The following is a 26,017-nucleotide window of genomic DNA, read 5'->3' on the forward strand; positions in this document are numbered from 1 at the left end:
GTTACTACTTTCCCTAGTTTTACGAGATAGAGAACCAGGGTAGCTTGGCATTAGTCATTCTTGATGAGCTCATGCTGGCTTTTAGCAATCATCATTACACACTGAGCATTTGAAACTCATCCATTTCAAGAAATTTGCCAAGGATCAGCCTCATGTTTGTTGATCTACAGTGTAGAGAAACTTCTTTCTTTTCCACTGGATGAAAACTGTGTTTCCACATCTCCTCTTCTGACACACCTAGGTATTCATCCTCTTACTTCCATATTCTCTTTCTCTCTGGGTACCTCTTCCTTTATCTTTCATAAACCCATGATTTTTTAAGTACCTTTCCATGAACAAGAAAAGTGAAAAGAAAAGGGATGTGTGATTTTTTCTCTTTTCCTTTCTCCTTTTGAAAATGGCAACTCATATACTCATGTTCTCAAAAATAGGTGGGAGAAATGGAGGTTCATGATAAAAGAGCACAGTGTCTCCTGGTGAGGCACTTAGTCATTATCTTTGTAAACTTGTGTACTGTTTCCAAGACTTTTTAAAAAACATTTCATAAATCTACTTGAATAATTGCCAAATATGACATTGCTATTTTCAAACAGATACCACGCTGGACTCAAAATCCTACATACTTGAGGCAAACATTCAATATTCATTAAAGACTTTTCAATAAGGACACAATTAACAGTAGAAATGCAAAAATGTTTAATGATGAAAGCTATTAGGTAAAAAGTTGAGAGTTATGAATTGCTTCTAAGATTAACACTCCATAGTTAATGATCAAAGCGTAGAGACATTCTCTTTCATGTCCTTATCAGAGGGGAAAGGATATTCCTCTTCTTTCTGCTAACCTGGCCATGTTCTTCCAAACTATTCATTGACTGGAATTTTGGACAATGACAGATAATGAAGAAGAGGCAGAAGGAATGTAGAAGGAAGAGAAAAGGATGAGAAATAATGGTAATATGTAATATTTATAAATTGATATATACATATGTGGACACTGGGCTAAGTACTTTGCATGCAAAGGCTCTTTAATCCTTGTAAAAACTCAATGTGATAGCTATTACTTTTATTTAGAAATGAGAAACTGAGGCTTAGAGAGGTTAAGGAGTTTATGCATGGTCGCTTTCTCTATGACTTTTATAGTGAGCAAAACCTTTTTAGTACTCGGAAAACTCAAGTGAGGTTGCTTGTCATAATCCCCATTTCATAGGTTAGAACACCAAGGATTAAAAGGGTTAAGTGATTTTCTTTGGGACCATGCCGAGTAGCAGGTGAGAACTCGAGCCCAGGTTTCTGACTGTCCACTCCATGCTCATTCAATGGAATGCCCCATGGAGTCTGTCATGGACTGAATTACATCTTCCACTAGTTCATATGCTGAAGCCCTAACCCAGTAACCTCAGAATGTGACTGTATTTGGAAGGGCCTTTAAAGAGGTGATTAGATTAAAATGAGCCATCAGGACTAGCCCTAATCCAATCTGACTTGTGTCCTTATAAAAAGAAGAGATTAGAACATAGAGAGAGACACCAGGCATCCAGTGCATATAGCAAAGACCGTGTGAGGACACAGCAAGAAGGTGGCCATCTGCAAGCCAAAGAGGCCTCAGGAGAAGCCAAACCTGCCAACACCTTGATCTTCGACTTCAAGCCTCCAGAACTGTGAGAATATAAATGTCTGGTGTTTAATGTACCCAGTCTGTGGTATTTTGTGGTGGTAGCCTGAGCAAACTGAAAAAGAGCCTTTGATCCTTGTTCCAATGCGGAAGCAGTGATTACTCCCTTTCACCTGCCAAGAGTCCTTCTACAATCTAAATAAACCAAGAATAGCCAAAGTTCTCTTAAATTCTTCTCAGCTCTAAGCAGACCAAGGGTTGAAATAAATAAATATGTTTTAATTCAAGGAAACTCAAAGCAAAAAGATGTATGCAAAAAGCCAGAAGCACAATTTGTGAATGAAAATCTACACTAGAATTTCAGCAGACTTCCTTCTTAGCATAAGGCATTTTAGAAAGAAGTGAAAATGGCCAAATCAGTGGTACTGGGGAAAACTAAACTGATGATAGAATGTGAAATTTGAGTAATTATGATGGTAGAAACTATCAATTTCTATTTTTACTGTGTAACTTACTATCAATTTACTGTGCACTGAGGTAGAGATTGAAAAACTGCATAGTTATAAAAAAAAAAATAAAGTCCCCAAACTCAGGGATTCTGAATATTTGTGGATAATAGCACAAAGGTGCTCTCCGTTGATCAACTGTAAACACACTTGTGGACATGCTCAGGGCTTTTTTGTTTGTTTTTTGGGCTTTTTAGGAAGGGCGTCTGGTTGACACAGGATCAAACCCTGGAGCTTGGTGTGAACAGCACCGTACTCTGACCAACTGGCCAGCCTGGATGCACTCAGGTCTTAAGTGAGGGTTTTACACCAAGAGCCGTAGGAGGGATAATCGGTATATCACAATAATGTTCTTCCACTTGCAAGGGCTGCGTCCACAGCAATTTCCTACAGTCTCTTAGCCTTCCTCTCCATATTCTCTATTTTCTTCCCTCTGTGCTCCTCAGCTCTCCTCCATTTCAGCATGGGATTTAGAGACCATCAGACAGATCTTTGTGTTTAGATCCCAGCTCCACCAACCAGCAGCTCAAGGACCCTGAAGAAGTGACTCAACCATTTCAAGCTTCAGTTTTTCTGTTAAGTGGGGACATTAAATACCAATCTTGCAGGGTTTGAGTGAAGATCAGGTGAGAGAATGTTTGTGAAAGCACGTAACCCAGAGTCCACAGGTTAGACATGAGGGACACAGTGAAGGCAGGAGTTGATATGACCCTGAGGTTTTCAGCCTCAAGAAACAATGTAAATGCTATTAACAACAATGAAATAAGAAAGGTCAAAACAGGCCATACGGTGAACTCATTTTGACAAGCCTTTGCTCCTATCGTTATATTCAGTGGAAATGCTCTTCTCCTCTCAGACTATTCAGAGCCAACAAATTCCAGTCCTAATTCAGGACCTCCCAGAAGGAAGCATCTGCTTCCTCTAAACTCCTTCAGCATTTATCTCTCCTCCTTCAGTGGTTCTTGTACAGCTTTCAACCACTGTTTCCCTTGTAGCACACCTAATGTCCCTAGCCACGCTATGTGCCATGTGGTTCCCTGAGAACAGGCAGGTCCCTGCCTCATAATTTTGTTCCCCACGGTAGTTTGCTTAGGGAATTTGCAGGTGCTGCAAAACATGTGCTAATGCCCTGACTTTATCTTCCTTAAAGAATCCTTGGATTTGTTTCTTTATTAATGCCATTGTTTAATCAATCCACTTGAAGGGAGAGTTTACAATTTAGACATTCCTGTCATCATAATAACATCTTTCTAACAAAATAAATAAGAAGGAGGAAGTACTATCTGATAAAAAATTTAGAGTTCATTTAGTGATATCAGATAATCGATTGTTATTCCTTGATAATTGTAAGATTTTGCCGCATAAATCTTGAAAATAACTTTTAATTGCCATTATTTAAGATGTGTCAAATAGCATTACTACTAAATCATTCCTCACTAAATCTACAAAATGATTCATAGTGTGTTAGTGAATTAACAGAAAATTGATGGAAAGAAACATCAAAATTCTCCTTGTAGTAACAACTTGAACATTTAAGTAGTCCTATGGACTCCTGAACACATAAACTGGAAAACAAAACAAAACAAAAAAGACATATAGAGAATTTAGGAAAAAATAAGAAAAATTTGAGATACACATTATGCAAAGAAAAATAAGAAAAGCATGAGATAGAAACATTTACATAAATATTAACAGTAGTTAGGAAAAGTTGAAATATTTTTTAAAATAATGATGAATTTAATAGTACACTGACACTAATAAAAGTGGATAGCTGTGAACAATTTTTAGCATTTTATAAGCAAACACATAGGGGTGGCTATCTCATCCTTTTTCACAAACATATCACATGCCCTGTTAATACATTAGTTTCTCTAAAAGAACCCATAGATAGCAAAATTTCCAACTTCTCAGGGGTGGAATCTGATAATTTATATCACCAGACACTTCAGATTTATATTTACATCAGTGTTTAACACAGAAAATTCCATTATATGTTTATACCCTTCATAGATACAATCATTATTCATTAAAAATTTCTAGAGAATAAAAAGAATTGCTGAAATACATCAAAAAATTTCTATATAGACAATGCAAAAATAAAGTTATCTGGCTCTGCCTTCATGCAAATGACAAGTGCACATAGTCTATCATACTTTGGTGACAAGCTTTAAAATAGTCAACAACGTAGAATCAGAGCATGACTTGCAAAGAAGTACAGAAGAAGCATTTTTAAACTTTTTGGTGATTATAGATTAGAGAAAAACTTTCACCCAGATTTCCATTTGCTCTCCTGATGAATATCATATGACTCGCTGATAAAACAAAGCAGTATTCATAAAAAAATCTATTTTTATTTCAAATCTTTCAAAAGAGAAATACGAAAATGCCCTTCAGTATAGTCAACTTTCTGCTTCTGAACTACTTACAATTAAACCAGGAGCATGTGTGTTATCAACAGCCTGTGGTAGGAATGACATGGAGGATAAAGGGGGAGAGGGTAATTAAATACAGTGGCACCAAGAGGTAAAAGTACATTTTGCTGCCAGATTCTTACATCAATTAAATACCTTTTTAAAAAATAAAGGTTTGTTTAGAAATGAGCTTCTCAAGAGCAATGCCGGCAGGCACAGGGTTAACTCAAGGTGGCATGGTGGTCTGTTCTTGTTAGGCAAAGTCAGTGGTAGCATGTGCCAAATGAAGACCTGCTATTCTTTTGAAGCATCAAAATTAATTCATCACCAAAAAGAAACAAGAGAAATAAGTTAAAAAACTATAACCAAGACCCCACTAAAAAGATCAATTGTAAAAACAGATCCCAAACAAGAAAATATGAGACACTACTCAATAACATGTGTTTGATTTTCTTATTTAATATTGTCTTCATTTATTTTTTATCATTTCAAAAGAATCACACTAGAAAATATTCTGAGAGGTTCAGGGCATCCTCTTCTGTAAATTGACGGATCTGAAAATTATAGACTTTCACCAATATCAGTTGTTTCTTGGCTTGCTTTTCTCATTTTTAAGAAAAGAAGAAACACTTATAACATGTAACCCACCTTTTTGGGGGGAAACAATTCAGAAATCCCAAACTAAACCAAGTGTTTCAAAATGCCCTATATTCTCACAAGCAAATTAAACTATAGCATAAGTCAGTTAAAGGAAATGCAATATGTTTAAATACTAGATATTTTTAAAATCCAAGTTTACAGAAGGTGCTTATTCATTTTCCAAAGAAAAAAAATAAGGATTTACAATGACGAGCTTCCTAATGCAAAAGTATTTGATTCATAGAAGTTTAATTAAAGCAAAGCTATTCTGGAATAAATCTATCAAGAAAAATAAGGTTCACCTACAGGTTTATAGTCAACTTACCTCTTTTTGCTTTTGATGTCAAGTAGTGCATAAAAAGAGAAAAAAATTTATGTTTAACTGATTCTAATGTCATTACATAATGACTTATTTCATAAATACCTACTCAGTGTAAAGGACTATACTACTCTTTAAAGGATCTTATGAATAGGGGTGAAGTCAGGACTGCCTAGAAAGCCACAAACAGGTATTTAAGACTAACTAGGCAGCATACTCATAGGGATATCTGTGCCAGGGACCTGGGGACCATCTGACCAGATGCAAATGGTTCTCCCTCCTACTCCAAATGTCTATTTCTAGTTCTTATGATCCAAACTGATCACAGACTGATTTTCAATTTGCAGTAAGACATAATTTTAAGTGCAATGAAGAACTGGGAGGCAAGTCTCAGTTTAGAGCAAAAAAAAAAAATTAATGGAGCAGCAAAATCCTTTGAAGAAATCTATCTCCTCAAACTAAAAAAAAACCAAAAAACAAAAAATACACAATTTTTACATTGACTAAAAATAAATTTAGTTAAAACAATAGTCCTACTCTAGATTATTACTCTGCAAATGTATGTAATTTCATATAAATCTTTAAATGAAAGAATTTTGAATTATAGAAGTTGTTTCTTTTAAACTATTTTAAGAATAACAACGAAGTTTAGTCCATCTCCTGAGAACACACATTGACTAATGCAATTACATGAGAGGCCAGCTCTAGAAGAAGTCCCACAGAAGATGATCGGATTTGTAGACTGGCATACTGAAGTGACATAAATAATGTATAGGCTAAAAAAGAAAAAGAAAATCTCTGGGGTCCAGTAATGACTAAAGCCAAAACAAACCAGGCTTTTACATGTACAGTGCACAAAAACTTTAAATTTGTGATATCGAGTATATCAATGACTTCATTTTTGGCTGAGAGGTGGCAATTAAAGGAGAACGAATTTAAGGGTTATATGACATCCTTTTGAATTTACACTTTCTAAAGTAAACAAAGAAAGGAATAAAGTCGACCATATTGAGTTGTGCTTTTCCTTTTTCCTTTCATACCTTTCAGTTGTCATACACTGGGGAAACAGCCAAGAAAATGGAATGAGATCAACAGATGGCTAAGGACATGCATATGTGGAAGAAAGAACACAGCTGGGCAAGGGAAATCCAGAGGGTGGCAGGATGCTTTGTGTCCTGTAATGAATACAGTGCACTGCGAAGCTTTTCTGGTTGATGAGTTGTACAGGTTTCATTACTAGGTCACTTGAAGTAGTCTAAGCATAAGTGCTGTAGAACTACATTTTCGCTACATCATTTTAAACAAAGGAGCAAGAAGTAGCAAGCATGGGTCTTCCATGAGCATTATAACTCCACACCATGTGCACTGTGCTCACAGCCAGAGCACAGATTGCTCCTTCAGATCCCACCCAACTCACTCAGTGCACAGGAGAGGCCCTGAATCCGGGTTTAAGATGTAGAAAGGTCCATTCTCCAAGCTGTTTATAATGCCTCAGAGGAGTTTGGGTGGCTGCCATGTTGATGGGCACCAAGAAAACATTCCTAATTAAGTCGGTGGCCCTCATATCCAGAGTCACAATAGAGACATACTTTTATATACTGAATCCCATCCATAGTGAAAAGGAAATCAGTGTCAGCACACTGCAAGAATTCAGCGAGAACTTGGGAACACAGCTCCTTCCTGCTTTGTATGGAAGGTTCATAACACATACATACTTTAAACCGTCAGAAAAGTTTTGTTTTATTTGTTAGATAATGGAGAGTTTCTCTTTTCTTGGAAAAAAAATTTCAGTTTTCCTGGAAACTATATGGTGCTGAGATATTTTAATATATTTATTTATGTATCTATTTAGAAACATGGATTTTACACAACGAGCCCCCGACCCGATCATGGAGAAAATAACTTGAATTTGTACAGTCAGAGAGTCTCAGAACTGAGAGAAGCCCCTATAGGATTTCTTAACTATAGGCTCTCATTTACATTTATGAGAATAGATGGACAGCAGAAATAGCTGGTTAAGCTAGAGATTGGCTTCCCTGGGTATCTATTGTGGATTTCTCTTAATATGTTTTCTTAGTATTCTCTGCAGATAGAAAAGTCCCTTTGCAAGGTATAGTTTGCATATAACATCTCAGGTAATGCCTTATAATCAGAGGGTTTGTTATAATAGAGGCTGTTATGTAGTTACAATGAGGGCAAACAATAGAATACAACACTCTAATGCCAGCAGATCGGATTAAACAGTCTGAGAATAGAATAGAAAACACTGATGGCCATTTCCCCCTGAAATAGAATGAGGAGTGGCCCTTGCTGCCCATGAGAACCCTTCTTTGCATGTGAGGCTTTGGGATATAAAGGCAAGGCAACATCAAAGGCTGACTCTTGTAGTACCCAGCTCCCTGGCACAAAGGATAGCAAAGAAACGAAGGATTAGGGCTCTCAGTAAGTAACTGATTGCAGGTTGGTGGAATAAAGGCTGCTCTCTGACTCGAGGGTGAAGGGCACACACAGGCAGAAGGTGGTGAGATAAAATGTGCAATTGTTTTTTTCTTTATTAGGACTAGTTTGTTTTTATTGGGCAGAGGCTGGTCAGTTCAGTGAGTGTGAAGCTGTAGCTATGATCTAGGAACCAACCCTAGAAGTGCCTTGAGTTTTGTATCTGCCTGTTATATTTTTTTAGTGAGCCAGAAAGCATCATTTAGGCAGGGTCAGGAGAGGAAGGTAGTTATTGCCTGGAATGCCCTGGGATTTACATGTGTCTTAGCCCACCTTTCCTCCCCAGTACCCTTCTAGACACAGCCACCTCTGGAGGCCTTGATCTTCAGCACCGTGTAGGTGAACTCGGATGGACACAAGTACTACCTAATCACTTTTGCCCGGAATATATAATAATTAATAATACCAAATAAGCATATTTTCTTTCACCATATCCATTAAGGATAATCAGAGAAAGATTGTAGTTTTTTTCTAAAGGATTTAAATAAAGAAATATCAGTTTCCATGGGTTTAATAAAATTTTGATAAAACTTAAAAGACTTTAAAAGTACCTAACACTAAAATAGTCAGCATGGATCAAAAACTATGGTCTAATCTAATATGTACATTCCTGTTGCAGAGGTGATTTTCATGGTGATCCCTTTAGTAATTAAAGAATTCCATCCTTTTATTACTGCTTATTTTGCTTATAGTGCTCATGTTTTGAATATGAAATCTTTTACAAAAATGCAAGTTATGGACAGCAATACCTGACAGAGAAGAGAGTAGAAAACAAAAACAGAAATAAAACAAAATAAAAATGCTGATAGAACTGTGGTCATCAGATGTTCCATTAATCATTGCATTATTTGTTGAATGGCTCCAATTTGTAGCATGGAACCATGGAATGGTTTGCTCAGTATTGTCTTTATCTTCCCTCTTATTCTGAGAAGAAGGAAAACACATGGAACTCACTTTGAAAGATTTTGGTGTATTTTCACACTGAGATACCATCTCACCCCAGTTAGGATGGCTAAAATCCAAAAGACTCTGAACGATAAATGCTGGCGAGGTTGCGGAGAAAAAGGAACTCTCATACATTGTTGGTGGGACTGCAAAATGGTGCAGCCTCTATGGAAAATGGTATGGAGGTTCCTCAAACAATTGCAGATAGATCTGCCATATGACCCAGCTATCCCACTGTAGGGAATATACCCAGAGGAATGGAAATCATCAAGTCAAAGATTCCCCAATGTTCATTGCAGCACTCTTTACAATAGCCAAGAGTTGGAACCAGACCAAATGTCCATCACCAGATGAGTGGATACGGAAAATGTGGTACATCTACACAACGGAATACTACTCTGCTATAAAAATGAATGAAATACTGCCATTTGCAACAACATGGATGGACCTCGAGAGAATTATATTAAGTGAAACGAGTCAGGCACAGAAAGAGAAATACCACATGTTCTCACTTATTGGTGGGAGCTAAAAATTAATATAAAAAACTCACAAACACACACACACACACACAAAAAAAAAAAAACGGAGGAGGGGGGGAGAAGACATAACAACTACAATTCCTTGAAATTGATGCGACAAGCAAACAGAAAGGACATTGTTGGGGGGGAGGGAGGAGAGGGAGGAGGCAGGGAGGTTTTGGTAAGGGGCAACAATAATCAACCACAATGTATATCGACAAAATAAAATTTAAAAAAAAAAAAAAGAAAGATTTTGGTGTATTTTCAGTCTATGTATGGTGTCATTAAATTCTGCCATTTAAAATTGGCAAGATGCATTTTAAACATTTTCAGGACACTCCCTGCTTAAAATAAGAACTGTCGGCTTTCACAGCTTGATGATACCAATTAAAAATCATTAAGTTGTTTTATTGTTTTAAGAATATTTAAGAAATATGTTTTATTATGATATATCTAAATAATAAGAATTAAGTTATTATACTGACAAGGAGATCTAGTTGCAAGTACAAGAGATGTATAAAAAAAGGCTATAAAAACACTTAATAAGTATTTAAAAGAACATTGCTACCAATCAGAGACAAACAAAGCAGAATCAATTTGCAACAGCAAACATTTAGTCCAATATTTCAGTAGTTTAAAAGAAAAAAACCTAAATATGTGCCACCTCAAGTGTCATTTTAATATCAGATGTTAATTATTAAGATTTGATTTCTGTGCAGAAATTATATCTAATTAAAACCATTGGTAGGTAAGAAGGTCTAGAACTGCAGTGTCCAATACAGTAGCCACGAGTCAATGTGGCTATTGAGCATTTGAAATGTAGCTGGTCCAAACTGGGATGTGCTGCAAGTACATAATACACACTGAATACCTAAGACTGAGTGAGAAAAACAACATAAAATATCTCTTTAATAATTGCTTCTATGGATTGCATGTTGAAATGATAACATTATGGATATACTGTGCTAAATAAAATATTTAAATTAAATTCACCTGTTTCTTTTCACTTTTTTTTGGTGGCTGACCAGTATGGGGATCCAATCCCATGACCTTGGTGTTATAAGGCCGCACTCTAACCAAATGAGCTAACTGGCCAGCCCCTCTTTTTCTAATGTGGCTACTAGAGAATTTAAAATTATATATGTGGCTTACATTGTATTTCTTGTAGCCTTTATTCTATCACTTGGCAACATATATTTCTAGTCTCCACAAAGAAACATTTCAAACATTTCAACCTTTCTTAAAGGATTCAAGCATATCTTCCTTCCCCTCCATAACTTCTTCGAATTAAAAATAAACAAAAAAATGAATTTATATGAAGAAAGAGCCAAGATATATTAAGTGAAGAAAAAAACATGCGAAACAATGTTTGTGATTGTGCCAATGTTATTGTTAATACATATATAAAATACATACTGTGTTTATATATATATATATTTATATGCATTTGCTTGTATATGTATAGAATGTTTCTGGAAGGATACATAGGTTGGCTGGGCACAGTTGTGGCAGAGATCTACCTTTCTGTTGCATACCCTTTTGTACCTTTTGAATTTTGAACTATCATTATCTATTGAAAAAATATACTTAAAAACTTTAACAAACATACAAAAAAGGAATTAAAAAGTTTTAAAAAGGAAAGCCTATATATTTATATGTAACTCTCTGTACTGTACAGTCATAATTTTGCCTCTAAAGAGAAGTGAATAACAACTTGGAAAATTTCCAGATGCAATTGTTATGTAGATTTTACTACATCACCTACATTAAACCATATCTGAAGTATACTATTTATAATTCTATATATCAGGAGAACTATGTGTTTAGATGACAAACCACAATAAAGCTGTTTATTTTGAGATACAGTAGAAAATTTGGACTGATTACCAATTATCCAACAAATTGGAGGTCGACTATGTGGCAAGGGGGTACTGTGCAAGATCCTGGAGACTCAAAGACAAAGAGACAAGGTTCCTGCCCACAAAGAACTTACAGATTTGCAGGGGATTCAGATTTTAAAAGAAACTCTGTGCTGTGTGCAGTGGGGCATAGAAGAGGAAGTGGCTAATTCTACATAGTGGAGACAGGGGACCAGAAAAGACTTCATAATGTCTTCACATTTATGTATGCAATGGTAAAACTGGTATATATGATTCATATAGCTTAAACCCTTTGCAAGAGAAAATAAGAAAGGTGGGGTTAGAAATCTTAGAATTCCAAAATATTTGTATATGAAACTAGTTATCTGGATGAAAATCAAAACACTGAGCTAAATTTGAAGATATCTGGTATTTATGTAAACAAAGAAAATATAAAGCTATTTGAAAAAGATTATATAAATTCCTGTATTTTTCAGTTTTCAATTAAGTGTCTGTCATTACAGTGACAGAATCTAATGAAGAAATACATCTCTCAGATGACATCCTTAACATTACACATTCCAACTCAAGATCATTCAATATTAAAAGATTTCCTATAAAAATTACCACTTGAAAAAATACTGAAAGAAACAAAAAGAAATTTGGGGGTGCTGAATATTTCAACTATAAAATGAACCATGACTAACTCAGGAAAAGACTCTTACAGCATGCATCACTCACTAAAATTTGGAAATCTGAAGCAATTTCCAATTGCATACTACATTGGAGTAATAAAAAGAAATGTATTTTTCAACATGTGGTTGGTAATTTTGTGAATTAATATTTTTGAATTATCTTTTGTTTTGGCAGACTCCAAACTAAAGACAACATGCTCTAGCATCAGGAAGTTACCTAGCCTTCCTCTACAGGGAAGAAGTTTTGGAGAGCTACGTTAAAAGAAAATAAAAGCCTAAAAGATCACAGGTTTCAACAAACTATTGTTCACTGCTACTATTTTAAGAATTGAATCCTATGGAAAAAGAAAGTACAGAGATATGGGGAAGTGGAGCATACATAAATAGAAAGGCCTGTATTAGGAAGAAAACATAATTTATAAAAAACAAAACACTGAGACCTTTAGTTCAGGAAGTAAGTTCAGATGGCATTCATTGAGCTCCTTCCATGTACAAAACATGGGAGGATGAAGAAGCAAAGGCAGTAAGAGCAGGTAGTGTGTACACAGGACATGCTGGATTTCATACTCGGATTGCTCTATATATGACCCATGTGAACATCCTCACAGTTTTGATTCCGGTCTCCACCCCCTCTCATCTGCATATTTCATTAGTCTCTAAATCTGCTTCTTTATCTTAGGGGTTATAGCATCTACTCCATTCTCCACCTTTTTGTCAGGGTGGTTTTATATAACGAAAATCTGATCCTATTCTTAAACTGTTGGCTATGCCCATGTAATAAAGTCTGCTCTCACTAATTTGGCCTCTGTTTTCAGGTCCCTCCCCACCTTTCCAGTCTCTTTTCCTGTCACCTCCAAGTCCTGTCCCAGGTCGTAGCCCCAATCTTATGGCCTTTGTAAAAGTTGGCTTCCTTTCCTACGAAGTGCTCCTCATTACACATCTGCACCCCTCCCTTCTGCCTGTTGAGGTCTACTCACCTTCCACGGCCAGCACTACCATCTCTTCTGGGAGGATGTTCCTCACTTCCCTAACTACTTTATTTACTCCAGGAATGTCTATTAATGTCATAACTTATTTGCCTAGCTACCTCCCCTATCAGACTGAGTTTCTTGAAAGAACAGGGGTGGTGTTTTATTTGAATATCACTGTATACTAAGAGCCAAGAAAAGTGCCTGACACATAGTAAGTGTTCAATAAATTTTGTTAAATTTTGGTGAATGAGTGAATGAGCAAATGGGTTGATAAAAGAATGTAGTTTTGGGACATGTTTAAGAACATAGGCTTTGCAATACAACAAACAGACAAATAAACATCAACTTGTTTGAATGTAATGAAATGTAAAGGCACTTTTCACTGTGAATATGTTTGTATGTATTGTTGACTATATATCTAAAGGGGTAATTATATATCTAAAGGTTTAATTATATATCTAAGGTTAACACATTTCTGTGAGCTGTTTAAAAAATCAGTAAAATATAAAATATCACAGAAAAGATTTCAGATTTCAGAACAATTCTCTCATACTGGTTCAGTGATGGCATCAGAGAGAGAGAATGAAAGAGGGACAGAGGGAACGAGGGAGGGACAGAGGGAATAAGGGAGGGACAGAGGAAAGGAGGGAATTAAAATAATATGTAGAAGCAAAACATCCAGGAGGAGAAGCTCCTACGTGGAAAACACAGTATAAGGAGCAAATCACTTAGGCAACTACTTTAAGAAGTTCAAACTGGCTTTTTCAAGTATGAAATTTCTTATCCTGTACAAATGCAAATGCTTTTGCAGGTCTTTAGTACAGAAATAACATCTCTTGCCTGTGAATTACATGGATTCCTTTTACATATTCTGGTAGACTGATTTTAATTATTGATTAAATGATATATTATTATTATTATTATTATTACTTTATAGGTCTAGGTAGTTAAGGCATCAAGATAAAATGTTGGCTATAAAACAACCAACAGTTTTATGAAGATATATAATCTGCTGCTTTATTACAAAATCCTTGATGACAACAGAGTCCCTTTAGATACAAGTTCATCAAAGCTCATAGGCCCTTCTCAGATTAGCTGGTAATCAAGACTGGAAAAACTAAGATAAGCATGTGGAAGGACCCTGAAGTTTGTATGCCAGGATAAGGATAAAATCAGGAAAAACAAAGTCAACAAGCTATGGCCAGAAACTATGGAATTTCAGGGGCTGAGTTAGCAGAAGATGAGCCAAAGTCAGAGGCCCAGAATGTTTCCCCACAGGGTTTTACCAACATAGCAAATCAATTAGTACAAAACATTCTACTACTGTTGAAAATCAATGCCAGAATTGAGAAATTATACCTTTAGGTAGATGGGGTTTTCTGCTGACCATCTCATAGAAATGAAATCTATTTGAAAGTATCTCTTATACAGGGTAAATAACATTTTATATTCTGTGTTTTAAATTTTTTTTTTTTTTTCATTTTTTTTCCCCTTGGCAACTGGCTGGTACAGGGATCCAAACCCGTCTTGGTGTTAGAAGGCTTTGTTCTAACCAACCAAGCTCTCCAGCCAGCCACTTGTGCGTTAAATTTTAAAATGAGGTTTGTGTCTCTTACAATTCCTCAACCAAAGAACAAAAAAAAACTAATTTCATTTTTTATTGATATAATTACTTCAATGATACTCAACAGAAAAAAAATGCTGTATCTGCTTACCAGAATAATTAAAATCACCTAAAAATAATTAAAAATATATTTTAGAAAACAATTCTTATCAAAAAACATTCTGATAAATTAACTGAGAATTATCCTTTAAAAATGACTAATATATATTGTTACCAGCCAGCAAATTTTATAATAATCAATAATTTATATTAAACTCATGAGTAAAAAAATACCCATAAAATCTACTATTTCCCATGGGTTTAAGATATTTCTTGTATAGAACATAGAACTGGTTACAAATGGCATATTTTCTCTTTTTCAGCTTAATGAAAATATTCTATATAGTAAAAGCATCATAAATGTTTAATATGTTCTTACCCAATATAGTTCAGCCACAAAAAATACAACATTGTCAATAATACAGATATTTCTATTTATTTATTTTTTGGGGGGTGGCTGGCCAGTACAGGTATCAAACCATGGACCTTGGTGTTATCAGCACCACACTCTAACCAACTGAGCTAACTGGCCAGCATGCAGATATTTTTATTTTTAAAAAATTGTTTATTTATATATTTTTAATTTATTTATTGAAACATAATTGATTGTACATATCTGGGGGTACAGCATTGAATATCCATACCTGTGTGCAATATGTGATGCTCAAGTCCGGATAATTAGTATATTCAACATTACACAATGTAATCATTTTTTGTGGCCCTTTACCAATTTCTTGCTACCCACCCCCCACCCACAGATATTTTTACAAGCTATAATTTGTTTGGTATGGATGATGAGTCAGTTTCTATAGTAATTCATTTAACCAGGACCTTTTAGAAAATGTTGCTGGATTGATCTGATAGGAATTTATTAAGGATTAATCTGATTGTTTTCATGATATATAATTGGAAATTCCTCAGGCTATCATAACAGTTTTACTTCCTTTTCCCGTTTAGTATTTTAACTTCAAATAAATGGTGAGAAATATAAAGTTTATCAATATACTAAAATGCCATTAAAGTGATTTTCTGGCTTACTGATGATGATTCTGAATTCTACATTATTTATAGTTCTAATCTTGTATAGTAATCATTTCTAAGGTCAACAAAATTTTCTGGTTATTCCAAACTAAAAAAATTTAGGACAACATACTGGTACTCTTAATCATGTATGCTAACTAGCTTTAGAGTTGCAAGATGTCTATAGTGTGTATAAAGAAATACAAAGATTCAGAATGTGTGAAAATGGGAAAAATGTTTTGTGGGGATTTAGCACATTGATGTACCTTTTTTGACAGCAGCATCAAAATGGAGCAAAGCACATAAAGATGTTCAATTTTTAACTCAGTGGCCCCACTCTTGAGAAAAAACTGAGTGGATAAGAATTTGAGTGCATAAAGATATCCCCAGCAGCATTCTATAGTATAACAATTAATGGAAAACTGTCTCAGTGGACAACAAGAGGGGAAGTAGTGATTAATGTGGTAACAACATCCGAAACAAAATCATGATATGATAACCTTTAAAAATAAAAATAAGACTAGGTAGCAACATGGAAAAGTTTATGACATAATGTTAATGGTTTCCACAATGTAATGATGATATAAAATATATATTCATGTAAACAAGAAGCAAACAGTCACAGAAAAATGAAAATAGTTATTGTTGTCAATATTTATTATTAATTTTTAATCTGATGTCACCTTTTAATTAAAATACAATAGGAGCTATTTATTAATCATACTAATTTCTTTTCCAAGTTATAGTACACAGTGCTACTAAACCCATTTGGAACACTAAAAAGACCTGTGGGTTTTATGCAAGTTAGGTATCCTGATAAATCATTACCATTTCGGTGATTCACAGCATACTTCAAGCTACCTTCCAACGGGCTCTAAAACAATAGGAAATGAAAGTAGAAACACCCAGCAGTTGTTACTTCTTTTTTTAGGCATATATTTTGACTATTATGCCATTCCAACTCATTATCACTATTGATTTCTTCACACATTCTTAGAAATGCTCAACATGTGCTGTAAATTTCTACACCACATCTTTTAATCTCAATCAGTAGGCTGATTACATGAATCAGATAAGGAAAATACGAGTATTAGAGATCCAAAGGCTGAGGTTTCCAAAAAGGAATTAAGGTAAAATCAAAGTAAATAAAATAAATTCTATGGCAAAGGTGGCAAACTCAAAGGTTACAGGTGGGGTCAGAAGATAATAGAAATGGTCACAGCAGGCTGGGTATAAGTAATAGGGAGGGATCTCTATCTGTGGCTCTTACAGCAGCCGCCACTACACAGCTCCAACAGATTGTTGACATGCATGAATACAGACCTAGTGCTGCCAGATATCCAAAATCTCTCAAAAAGGCCAGAAATACATATGTTCATGTGAAATCTGAGTTTTTAACTGTTGACAACTAACTCGAATTAGTTTTAATTTTTCATTCCTTCTAGTAGCCAAATAATAGCTGCCCTTGGTTTATTTTGTTTCATGGGCTTCCTGTTGGTCACCTCTGACCCATACTTAACATACAAGGATTTCTCAAAAGGATGATCTTTATTTGCCAGAAGCTACATTTTTGACTTAGGCCTCTTCATAGGAAAAGTTTTTTAAAAAAAGGAAAGAAAGAAGCACAACTTTAGTGAAGCTAAAGTAAATTGTGAGCATATTGTAAGCATAAATCAACAAAGATTTGCAAACTACAAAAACATTATACCAGGACCTGAATGTTCCTGAGGAGAAAACCTGAGGCTTTTACTTTTATTTTCTATATAATGATTGAGGAGACATTCTGAGTCACTACAAAAGGAAATTAGCTCAAAGGCTTGTTATAAATATGGCTCCTTTTACTGAAATTATATTAAAAATGGTAAGATAAAAACAACAAAATCTGACCAAGATGGACTCGTCATGAGCTACCAAATTGCAAATAGGATCCAGGTGTGTGTCTTTCATTGCACCTGTTGCTAATTTCCCTTTACCTATCCCATTCCTTCCAACTCTCATTTTCTCTCCTTGGCTGCTAAAAGGAAGTCCCTGGAGACTTCTAAGGGATGATGTCTGGCTATGAGTAAGAGAGGAAACAGGAAGCTAAGTGTAAAGGAATTTTTACTTTAACTGTAGAAATGTTTACATCATCAACGTTAGACTCTGCAGATGGGTGGGCATGAGTGGGTGGAAGGAAGGGGACAGTTGGCCATACAACTAATCATTTGCATCACATGCACCCAAGGAAAAAATGTTTACCTGGTGGAGCCACGGTTAACCTTTTTTCCTTGCTGAGCCGGTGCCCTTGGATGAATTCACTCATGGAAGGGGGGCCCTTCAGAAGAAATGATTCTGTGGAGGTGGGATCAGGGGGAACTCTTAATAAACTCTGTAGGTAGGAAGCCCCTGAAGTCCTGGGACGGCTCTGATCACAAAGGGAAGGTGAAAATTGTCTTGCAGGAGATCCAAGAAAAATACATATAGGAAACAAAAAAGTTTTACTTTAATTACCTTTCAACGCCTCACCAGTGATAACATTATTTATATTGGCATTTAATTTGTTAAAATATGTAAATCAAGATTTTTGCTAATTTTTTAGTTTCCACATCAGGATACAACCCTATTTGGAAACTGTTCTGGATACTGGAAAAGAGATTTAGTACAGTTAGTTTGAACCTTTTATAGAAAATATATGTATTACTTGATTCTTCTCCTAAAATAAAAATTTTACCATTAGCTGAAAATACAAGGTAAGTAACTCAACAGCCAGGACTCTGGAAAAAGGTCACAAAATCAAGCCACTAAAAACCTTACAAGTGATTTCTCTGGGCAATATTCACATGCCAAATGAAAAAGCACAAAAACCTGCTTTTAAGAAAAGGACTATTATGTACTTCATTCCATTTTATCTAAATATAGACACTCTCTTTCAGTCAGTCATCAGTTTTGGTTATATGCACAGAAGTTCCCCTAAGAGAACATAGTCATATCTTTACCCCATTAAAGAGAAGCTGGTCAATAGCACCATTTCCACAGGTACAATGATTTTTAAAATTATAACCCATGTAGAACACAGCTTCATTTTTAACATCCACCTTTACCAATTTTTAGGTCGGAGGTAAGGAAGAGGCATATTACATATAAAAGGAGCAGCAAAAATTTGAGCAGACACTTGATAATTATATTATGGTTAATCAAAAGGTGGGGTTGGGCAGGTCGGGTTGGGGACAGAAAGGAATATATAAACACAATTATCACAAGGTTTTGATCTGCAAAGGCCAAAATTTGAAACACCCCCTAATATACCATCTCCCAATTTTTCTCTTCCTTTCCCTCCTCCGTCCTGCACAACAAGAGCACAGTAATTCCTGCAGTTAACTTAAATCTGGCCACTGCACCATACTATGAAGATTGCTGCATGCATACCTTTTCCTCTGAGTGCCACTGCTGACCCGAATGTTGGGTGTCTGTGGGCCCTGACTATGCAGGAGGTAAGTGTCTATGGTGGGCACGGTGACTGATGCCTCCCCACTTACTTTAGGGCTGCCGATCTTGCTCTTTCCAAGTTTGCCTTTGCTGCGTCGGGACTGCTCATGGTCAAACTCTAAGTCCTCCAGCCGCTGGGTCAGGGCGAGTTTTTGCTGGATAGCCATTCGTAACAAAGTGTTTAGAGTCTTCTTCTCGTCTTCTGCAGCTGCTAACTGTCTCTGCATCTCATCCAGCTGTGTGACATATTCATCGCATCTGGAACCAAAACAGAAAAGTAGTCAGGGGGAAATCTTGGTGAAATTGAATTTGGAACTTAAGTTGAAAAGTAATAAATTTGACTGGAATTTCGATATTTAGAACACTGGTCTCCCTAGCAAAAGAATGGAGATAACCTATAATAGTAGAAATTGGAAACAGTAGAGCAATTTCAGTAACTGAAAGTTCATCCATACAATGGAGTACATATAAGGACATTCTTAATAGGCAGCATTTTAAACCCCAGGGAAAGCGTTATTGTGGAGCTGCTCTGTGGTGGCAGAATAGCAAGCAGTCAAATCTCACATAATGGCCACAGTACCATAAATGTGTGACAATGGCTCTTTCTATTGTATAACACTGTATTCTTTGGAAGAATGTGACAAGTTTGTTATAGGCTCTGCCCATAACATCTAAAAGAATAATAATGTTTATAACAAAAACATTTTCTTTATCTATATTTATATGTTTTATTTTAATTTAGTACAGATTGCAAATGCTTCTGTTTTTAGGATGTCAGATTTGTCTGAATTAGAAAACTGAATATTTTCAATGATTTCTCAACCAGATGATAAAGAATTGAGTTAGTGAAAACCAAGATTTGCACAGGGTTTGATACAGATATAGAAAGCTGTCAAGAACAGTTTATTCAGGTTTCCTACTTTTTCTACAGCAGGAAGATAAGCTCAGTGATCTTTTTTCCCCACCAAAGGTAAAACCTGAGCACATATACATTTGGAAGGAAGAAGTGGGTGGGAGAAAAGCTCATTCTGAGTTTCTTCTGAGTCTATTTATCTACTAACATATTAATAACATGGAGCTGGCCAGTTAGCTCAGTTGGTTAGAGCACGGTGTTATAACACCAAAGTCAAGGGTGTGAGTCCTCACACCAGCCAGCTGCCAAAAAAACCCCAAAAAACTTAAACTCTTCATGTACCAGCAGATAGTTAATGACTTCATAATGTTATCCAAAATGTATTGTACAATCTTTGAAATTAGCACAAGCCTGAGGCATTTTAAGGAAAAGGCAGGCTCTGTAGTCAAAGAGCTTGAGCTCCAGGTGAGTCCCCATTTTCTCTAACCTTGAATATCAGGAAGCATAGTGGAGATACATAGATCATGAGAAAAATGAGAGCGTAGTAAAATACAATGTGAATTTCAGGACCTGGGATTTATCCTAATTGGTCAGATAACAATATTTCTTAAACACTGTGGAGTAAGGCAGTTACTATAACTGAAGAAACCAAATACCTGTGAATATGGACTATTTGGGGATAATAATTCTTATATAAAACAGATGGAGACTTTGTCGCTTTAATTTTAATTTTTTTTTTTAATTTCCTTCTCAAAGAGTAAATTTATGTATTCTTGATTCTAAATGTAATCATGATTTCTTTTGTCACAAAGAGGGACATGGTGTCCCATTCCCATTCTCGATCCTGCCCCCACATAGTGGCCATAGGTAAATATATTCTACTCCCCAAAGGCCACTGTGCTCTGAGATCCAGAGGCCAGTCCTTTCAGTTCCTTTGCACCCTGCGATCCCTTGAGCACTCTGCCTTCTTCTCACTGCCACCTCTGAGAGATTCAATCACAAAGTATGAACTTGAGCTCTGTTTCTCCTTACGTACAAAGAAAGCTGGACAGATTCTGAGGGACTCCTATAAAGCCCCAACTCTTTTTTCACACATACATCAGTTACATTTAAATTATTTACTGAATCTGCAAATAAAGCCATAGTAATGCTTTGTGAATTTTACAACAGTTTTGCATCATATAAGATATATAATTGGTGGGGTTTTTTTTGTTTTGTTTTGGCACTGTACTGCAAGAGCAAAAAAAGTTATTTCAACAGTATACTGAAAATCTCAGGATTCAAATCAAAACATTCTTAACAATCAGTTAAAGTTTAAAAACTATATACATTGGGGCCTCATAATGAAAACTGGTGAGGGAGGTAGAAGCTAACATTTGTGTAATTAGTTATGCGATGTGAAAATTTAGTGATATATATAATTACATTTTAGAAATTATAATTTAACCCACAGTGTTTTAAATTCTAAGTAATTAGCTGATATGATGGATATTAATCTTCATTATGAAGGTATCTTCTCATACAATACTAATAGTAAGCACTTTTATATACTTTTATGTACTTTAGTCACAAAAATGTATTTCAATGTTGATAACATAATATTTGGGTATTTTAAGAAGCAGTGCTTTTTCCTTACTGGTAACTTTTTTTTTGGTCCAATTCTTTTGGGCCTATAAATTCTAGAAAAAAATCTATTATATTAATTAAAAAATATTTTTATGTAATAGAATTGCTTGATCCAGTGTGTCCAGTAGAGGGCCCCTGAAAAAAGCATAGGTTTTATCTTAGATTTGTCAGAATGGAATCTTGTATCTTTTCTTCATACTTTTACCATCCTAAATGACACACCAAACACATTCAAGATGCATAATGATGTACTTGTGAATTTTAACGTCTTTTCCCCATGTACCACACCCAATCATAGGAAGAAAAAACTGTTACCTTGTTGCAAACATTGCTCTCAGGGATGAGAAAGTTGCAGCATCTTCTTTCAAAGCCTTCAGCTCATTTCTGAGCTTCGTCATAGTTTCAGTCACCATCGCTTTTTCATTTTCATACTTGTTCTTGAGATTAGCTAGTGCCACCTCGGCTGTCTAAAGCAGAAAAAAATCACAATGCTTATAATTTTTATAGCAGGAAAAATCTATCACAGACACTTCTTCATGCTGGGTCTACTGTTTTCTTTCATATATGGAAAGCCAAACTGATTTGGTTAAATTTTATATAAACATATATATGTACTTTGAACATAGGGAAGTTTTTCTTTAATGTCAAAATGTGTTGTGAATTCATAATGTGGTTAAATTGCCCTAGAACTTAGCTGTAAGCCAGAGTCAGTATCAGGAGCTAAGGGGCTGATAGGAGATCAATTTAATGCAGAATGTTGAAGGTGTGGGATTTTAAGACAAGGAGAGAACCAAAATAAAACTTTATACAAGAAGAATTTTATCAAGAAGTTAGTAGGCTGGCTGGTTAGCACAGTTGGTTAGAGCGTGGTGTTAAAATGTGAAGGTCAAAGGTAGGATCACCCTACAGGCTAGCTGCCAAAAAAAATTTAAAAAAAAAAAAAAAAAAAAGAATTAAAAAGGAATTTAGTAGAAAAGAGAAGCTTCCTATTGATATATGTCAGAACTCAACATTTCTGTCTCACCTGCACTCTGTGGGCCTGAAACACAGAATAAAAGATATAGACCACAGTAATATACATGAGTACACGATAAACTATAAATCCTGCTATTATATGTTTAAGGAAAAGAACCAACAACCAATCATTTTCTAAGTTTTTGCATACAATTTATTCAAAACAATGAATTACAGTGGAATTTAATTCTTCATAATCTCCATAAAAGCAGAGATTCCAAAATGCTGAATGATTTAAATATTTGTTTGAATTTGGGATTTGGGCATGTCTAAACTTTCTGGAATTAATAGTGTTTTAAATCAAGAGCTGGCCTGGCATATGGTAGGAAGTAAAAAACACATTGAATGAATCTATGCATAAAATCAACATATATTTAGGGACTGCCTGTTTGATGCATAGCACATGGTATGCATATTGAATCCAAGCAGGAAACACACTATTTTTACAAGCTGTAAAGTAGAACTTTTCAGAGTATGTAAAAATATCCAATATTAATGAAAAAGCCCATTACTAGTGAAAAAATCCATTACTAATGGGATTTCCCAGGAACACTACCCTGGTTTTTAGCATTTCTTTTTATGCTTGAAACAGACAACTTCAACTCAAAGTGCCAACTTCTACAGAGCTAGATGGATTCTTTCAAGATTAAACCATTGTTGGAGTGGGGTAGTTTGATAATGCTTTGGTTCCAAAGTAGTTTCTTACTAGTTTTGTTGAATTTAAATTCAGATTAAAATGAGAAGTTACTCATAAAACACTTGTTTTGTACTGCTAACACTCAATGGAATCTTCAGAAATATTATAAATTCAGAAAATTATCTAGAATGCAGAAATTGACCTAGGAAAAAATGTGAGTTGCTTTGTGTTTAAAAATTTTAGACACATATTCATTTAGAACAGATAATTAAGTTTAAATTGTGAAAACATAGATGTAACAAATTTGTAAGCACATAGTCACATAGGCAGTATCTAAAGGGAGGAGAGCAGGAGACGACAGAAGAGCTAGATCTGAAATAGATGTACAAACCCATTTATTACTTGTGATAAATGCCCCAAAGGACTCAGCTTTGTTTATAGATTTGTTTGCCCATGAAAAAGCTTTTTCAGAATTAAGTAATTTTAGGGGCCGGGCTCGTGGCTCACTCGGGAGAGTGTGGTGCTGATAACACCAAGGCCACAGGTTCGGATCCCTATATAGGGATGGCCGGTTCACTCACTGGCTGAGCGTGGTGCTGACAACACCAAGTCAAGGGTTAAGATCCCCTTACCGGTCATCTTTAAAAAAAAAAAAAAAAAGAATTAAGTAATTTTAAATATCTATAACCTATTAGATTTTCTGACATCTGTATTCACATTTTCCACACACTACAAAGTTGACTTTGTAAATATAAAAAAAAAAAATCTTATCTCCAGCCACAGAGACCCTCACAAGGTCCCCCCTGTGCCTCTCAATCTACTGTTCTTTCTATCTGGAATTATTTCCTCCTCTGGAAAACAATTCCTTATCCTTTAAGAACAAACTCAACTATAATTGCTTCTGTGGAGTCTTTTCCCACTCCTCTAGGAAACATTACTTGCCTCCTCTGCAATGTTTCCATAACTTGGATCACAGCATGTATAATATCAAACTGTAATTATCTGTATTCTAACATCCCCAGTAGGGTGTGAGTCCTCTTCTGGAAGGTGGAGACCATTTATTAGTCTTTGAATCTTCAGTATCTCGCACAGCTTAGTACTGTGAAAGTTGTCAGAATAAAAATGGAGCTGTTTATATGGAAAAAAAAAAAAAAAAAAAACCTGACAAGTAGAGCCAGGAAAGGCAAAAAGGCGGGGATGGAGGGGTGCTTCTCATGCACGCATGCCTGATAATGAGAACCATCACGAAAGACTCTGCAAAAACCAGAACCCTGCACAGAGGTCATCACAACCTTACACACAAATACTTCTGCCCAGCAACTGCCTGTCCAACCTCAAGCTGGCATCAACCTTGTTATTGATCCTTGTAGCCAAGGGTAACTATCCTCAAACAATTATATAATCCTCCATCATTTTTCCTTTAAAAACCTCTATCTTCCTTGAACTCCCTGAATAAGTGCATAGTTTACTATGGCATGCTATTCCCATTGCAATGCTCTATCCCTGACTAAACTGATTATTCTTTCAGAGAACCTCTCTGTTATTTAGGTTAACAGTAAATAGATGGTGCTTCATGAACATTTATTTATTTCATCAGAAGACACCATGCCTATGAAAATATCCCAAAGTATATTAGATTAGTAGAGAATGTAGACTATCTATTTTAAAACAGGAAGATACCCTTTTTTCCCTAACCACAGAATTCTTACCGTAGCTTTAACATTAACATTCCACAATATCTAAATATAATGGATGTCATCTGTTGATACTTGAGCCTATTTATGGCACATAAGCATCACAGCAATAAGCCCAACATCATTAAATTGTATACCAAATGTATGGCTAGAATTGTGTTTTCATTTAATTTACTGACTCAACACATGCTGTAACTCTAACATAATGCAACTGGTACCACAAAGCACTGTGAAAAGAAAATTTCATCTAGGAATGCTTTGTTCTGCTCTGAATTCCTATGGCACTGTTTATACCACTCTAAAATGCTTGATATGTCCTATCCTATAAATCGTTATAGGCATGTGTTGAATTCCTGCTAGATTATCAGTAACATCTTTTTGCATCCCTACTTACTACCTCCCATGAAATACGTTATCAATTAATGCTGGTTCACAAATTAGTCTCTCTTGGCTAATCGGCTACATTTATCTGTTTCAGTTAAGCATCTTGACATTTTTATAGATCTATGTTTCTAGGTAGTTAATATTCAACCTTCAGGAAGAAGGCAGAGAAATTATCTGAATGGCTTCACCAAGAATGCCCCAGGATATTTTGTCCTTGAAAAAAGTTGTATAAACCTTATCTAACATGGTATTGGTTATTTATGGCCACTCAATCATTGGGTCTTTGGATTATAGCAGAGTTGCGGTAATAAATTCCGTCATTCTGATCTCAAATTGGAGTAAGATCTCACAAATTCTTATTTGTCCTAATCTTTTCTATTTCCCCAAAGTGATGGCACAAAAATAAAGTTCTATTTTGCCCTTAGATTTATATAAAACATGTTTATAGTGCAAACAATATTATTGCTTTTGGTACAGATGTCCAATTTATACCAATGGATTTATGGGCACTGAAGATGAAGTAAAAAGCTGTGCTGCAGATGACATCATAACAGGTGGTTTCCCCCAGATGAAGGCAAAAGGAGCAGGCACCCTGAATCTGAAATTAACACTCATTCTTCAAAGAGCAGGAACTCTGATGCTGTACTACTCACTGGCACTGCTTGCATTTGCAAGAAGGTATCTGATGCC

At 35.5% G+C, this 26,017-nt stretch overlaps 1 protein-coding gene across 6 annotated transcripts in view; it reads right to left on the bottom strand.

Annotated features, from left to right (window-relative positions):
• BICD1 (BICD cargo adaptor 1) overlaps positions 1-26,017 on the bottom strand; it is a 208,641-nt gene that overhangs the window by 11,872 nt on the left and 170,752 nt on the right. The window contains exons 6-8 of one of the 6 annotated variants that reach the window (XR_010021334.1): positions 21,914-22,065; positions 19,170-19,377; positions 17,893-17,985 (exon numbers count right to left, since the gene is read on the bottom strand). Coding sequence is in view for 5 of the 6 variants with exons in the window: in XM_063075074.1 (XP_062931144.1) it covers positions 17,893-18,086; positions 19,060-19,377; positions 21,914-22,065 (664 nt within the window). In the remaining variant the exon portion in view is untranslated. Of the gene's footprint in view, positions 1-17,888; positions 18,087-19,059; positions 19,378-21,913; positions 22,066-26,017 lie in introns of those variants that run through there. The other 5 variants (XM_063075075.1, XM_063075074.1, XM_063075079.1 and 2 more) reach the window with 5 other exon arrangements.

The sequence above is a fragment of the Cynocephalus volans genome, chromosome 12 (genome assembly GCF_027409185.1).
Source record: "Cynocephalus volans isolate mCynVol1 chromosome 12, mCynVol1.pri, whole genome shotgun sequence".
NCBI lineage: Eukaryota > Metazoa > Chordata > Mammalia > Dermoptera > Cynocephalidae > Cynocephalus > Cynocephalus volans.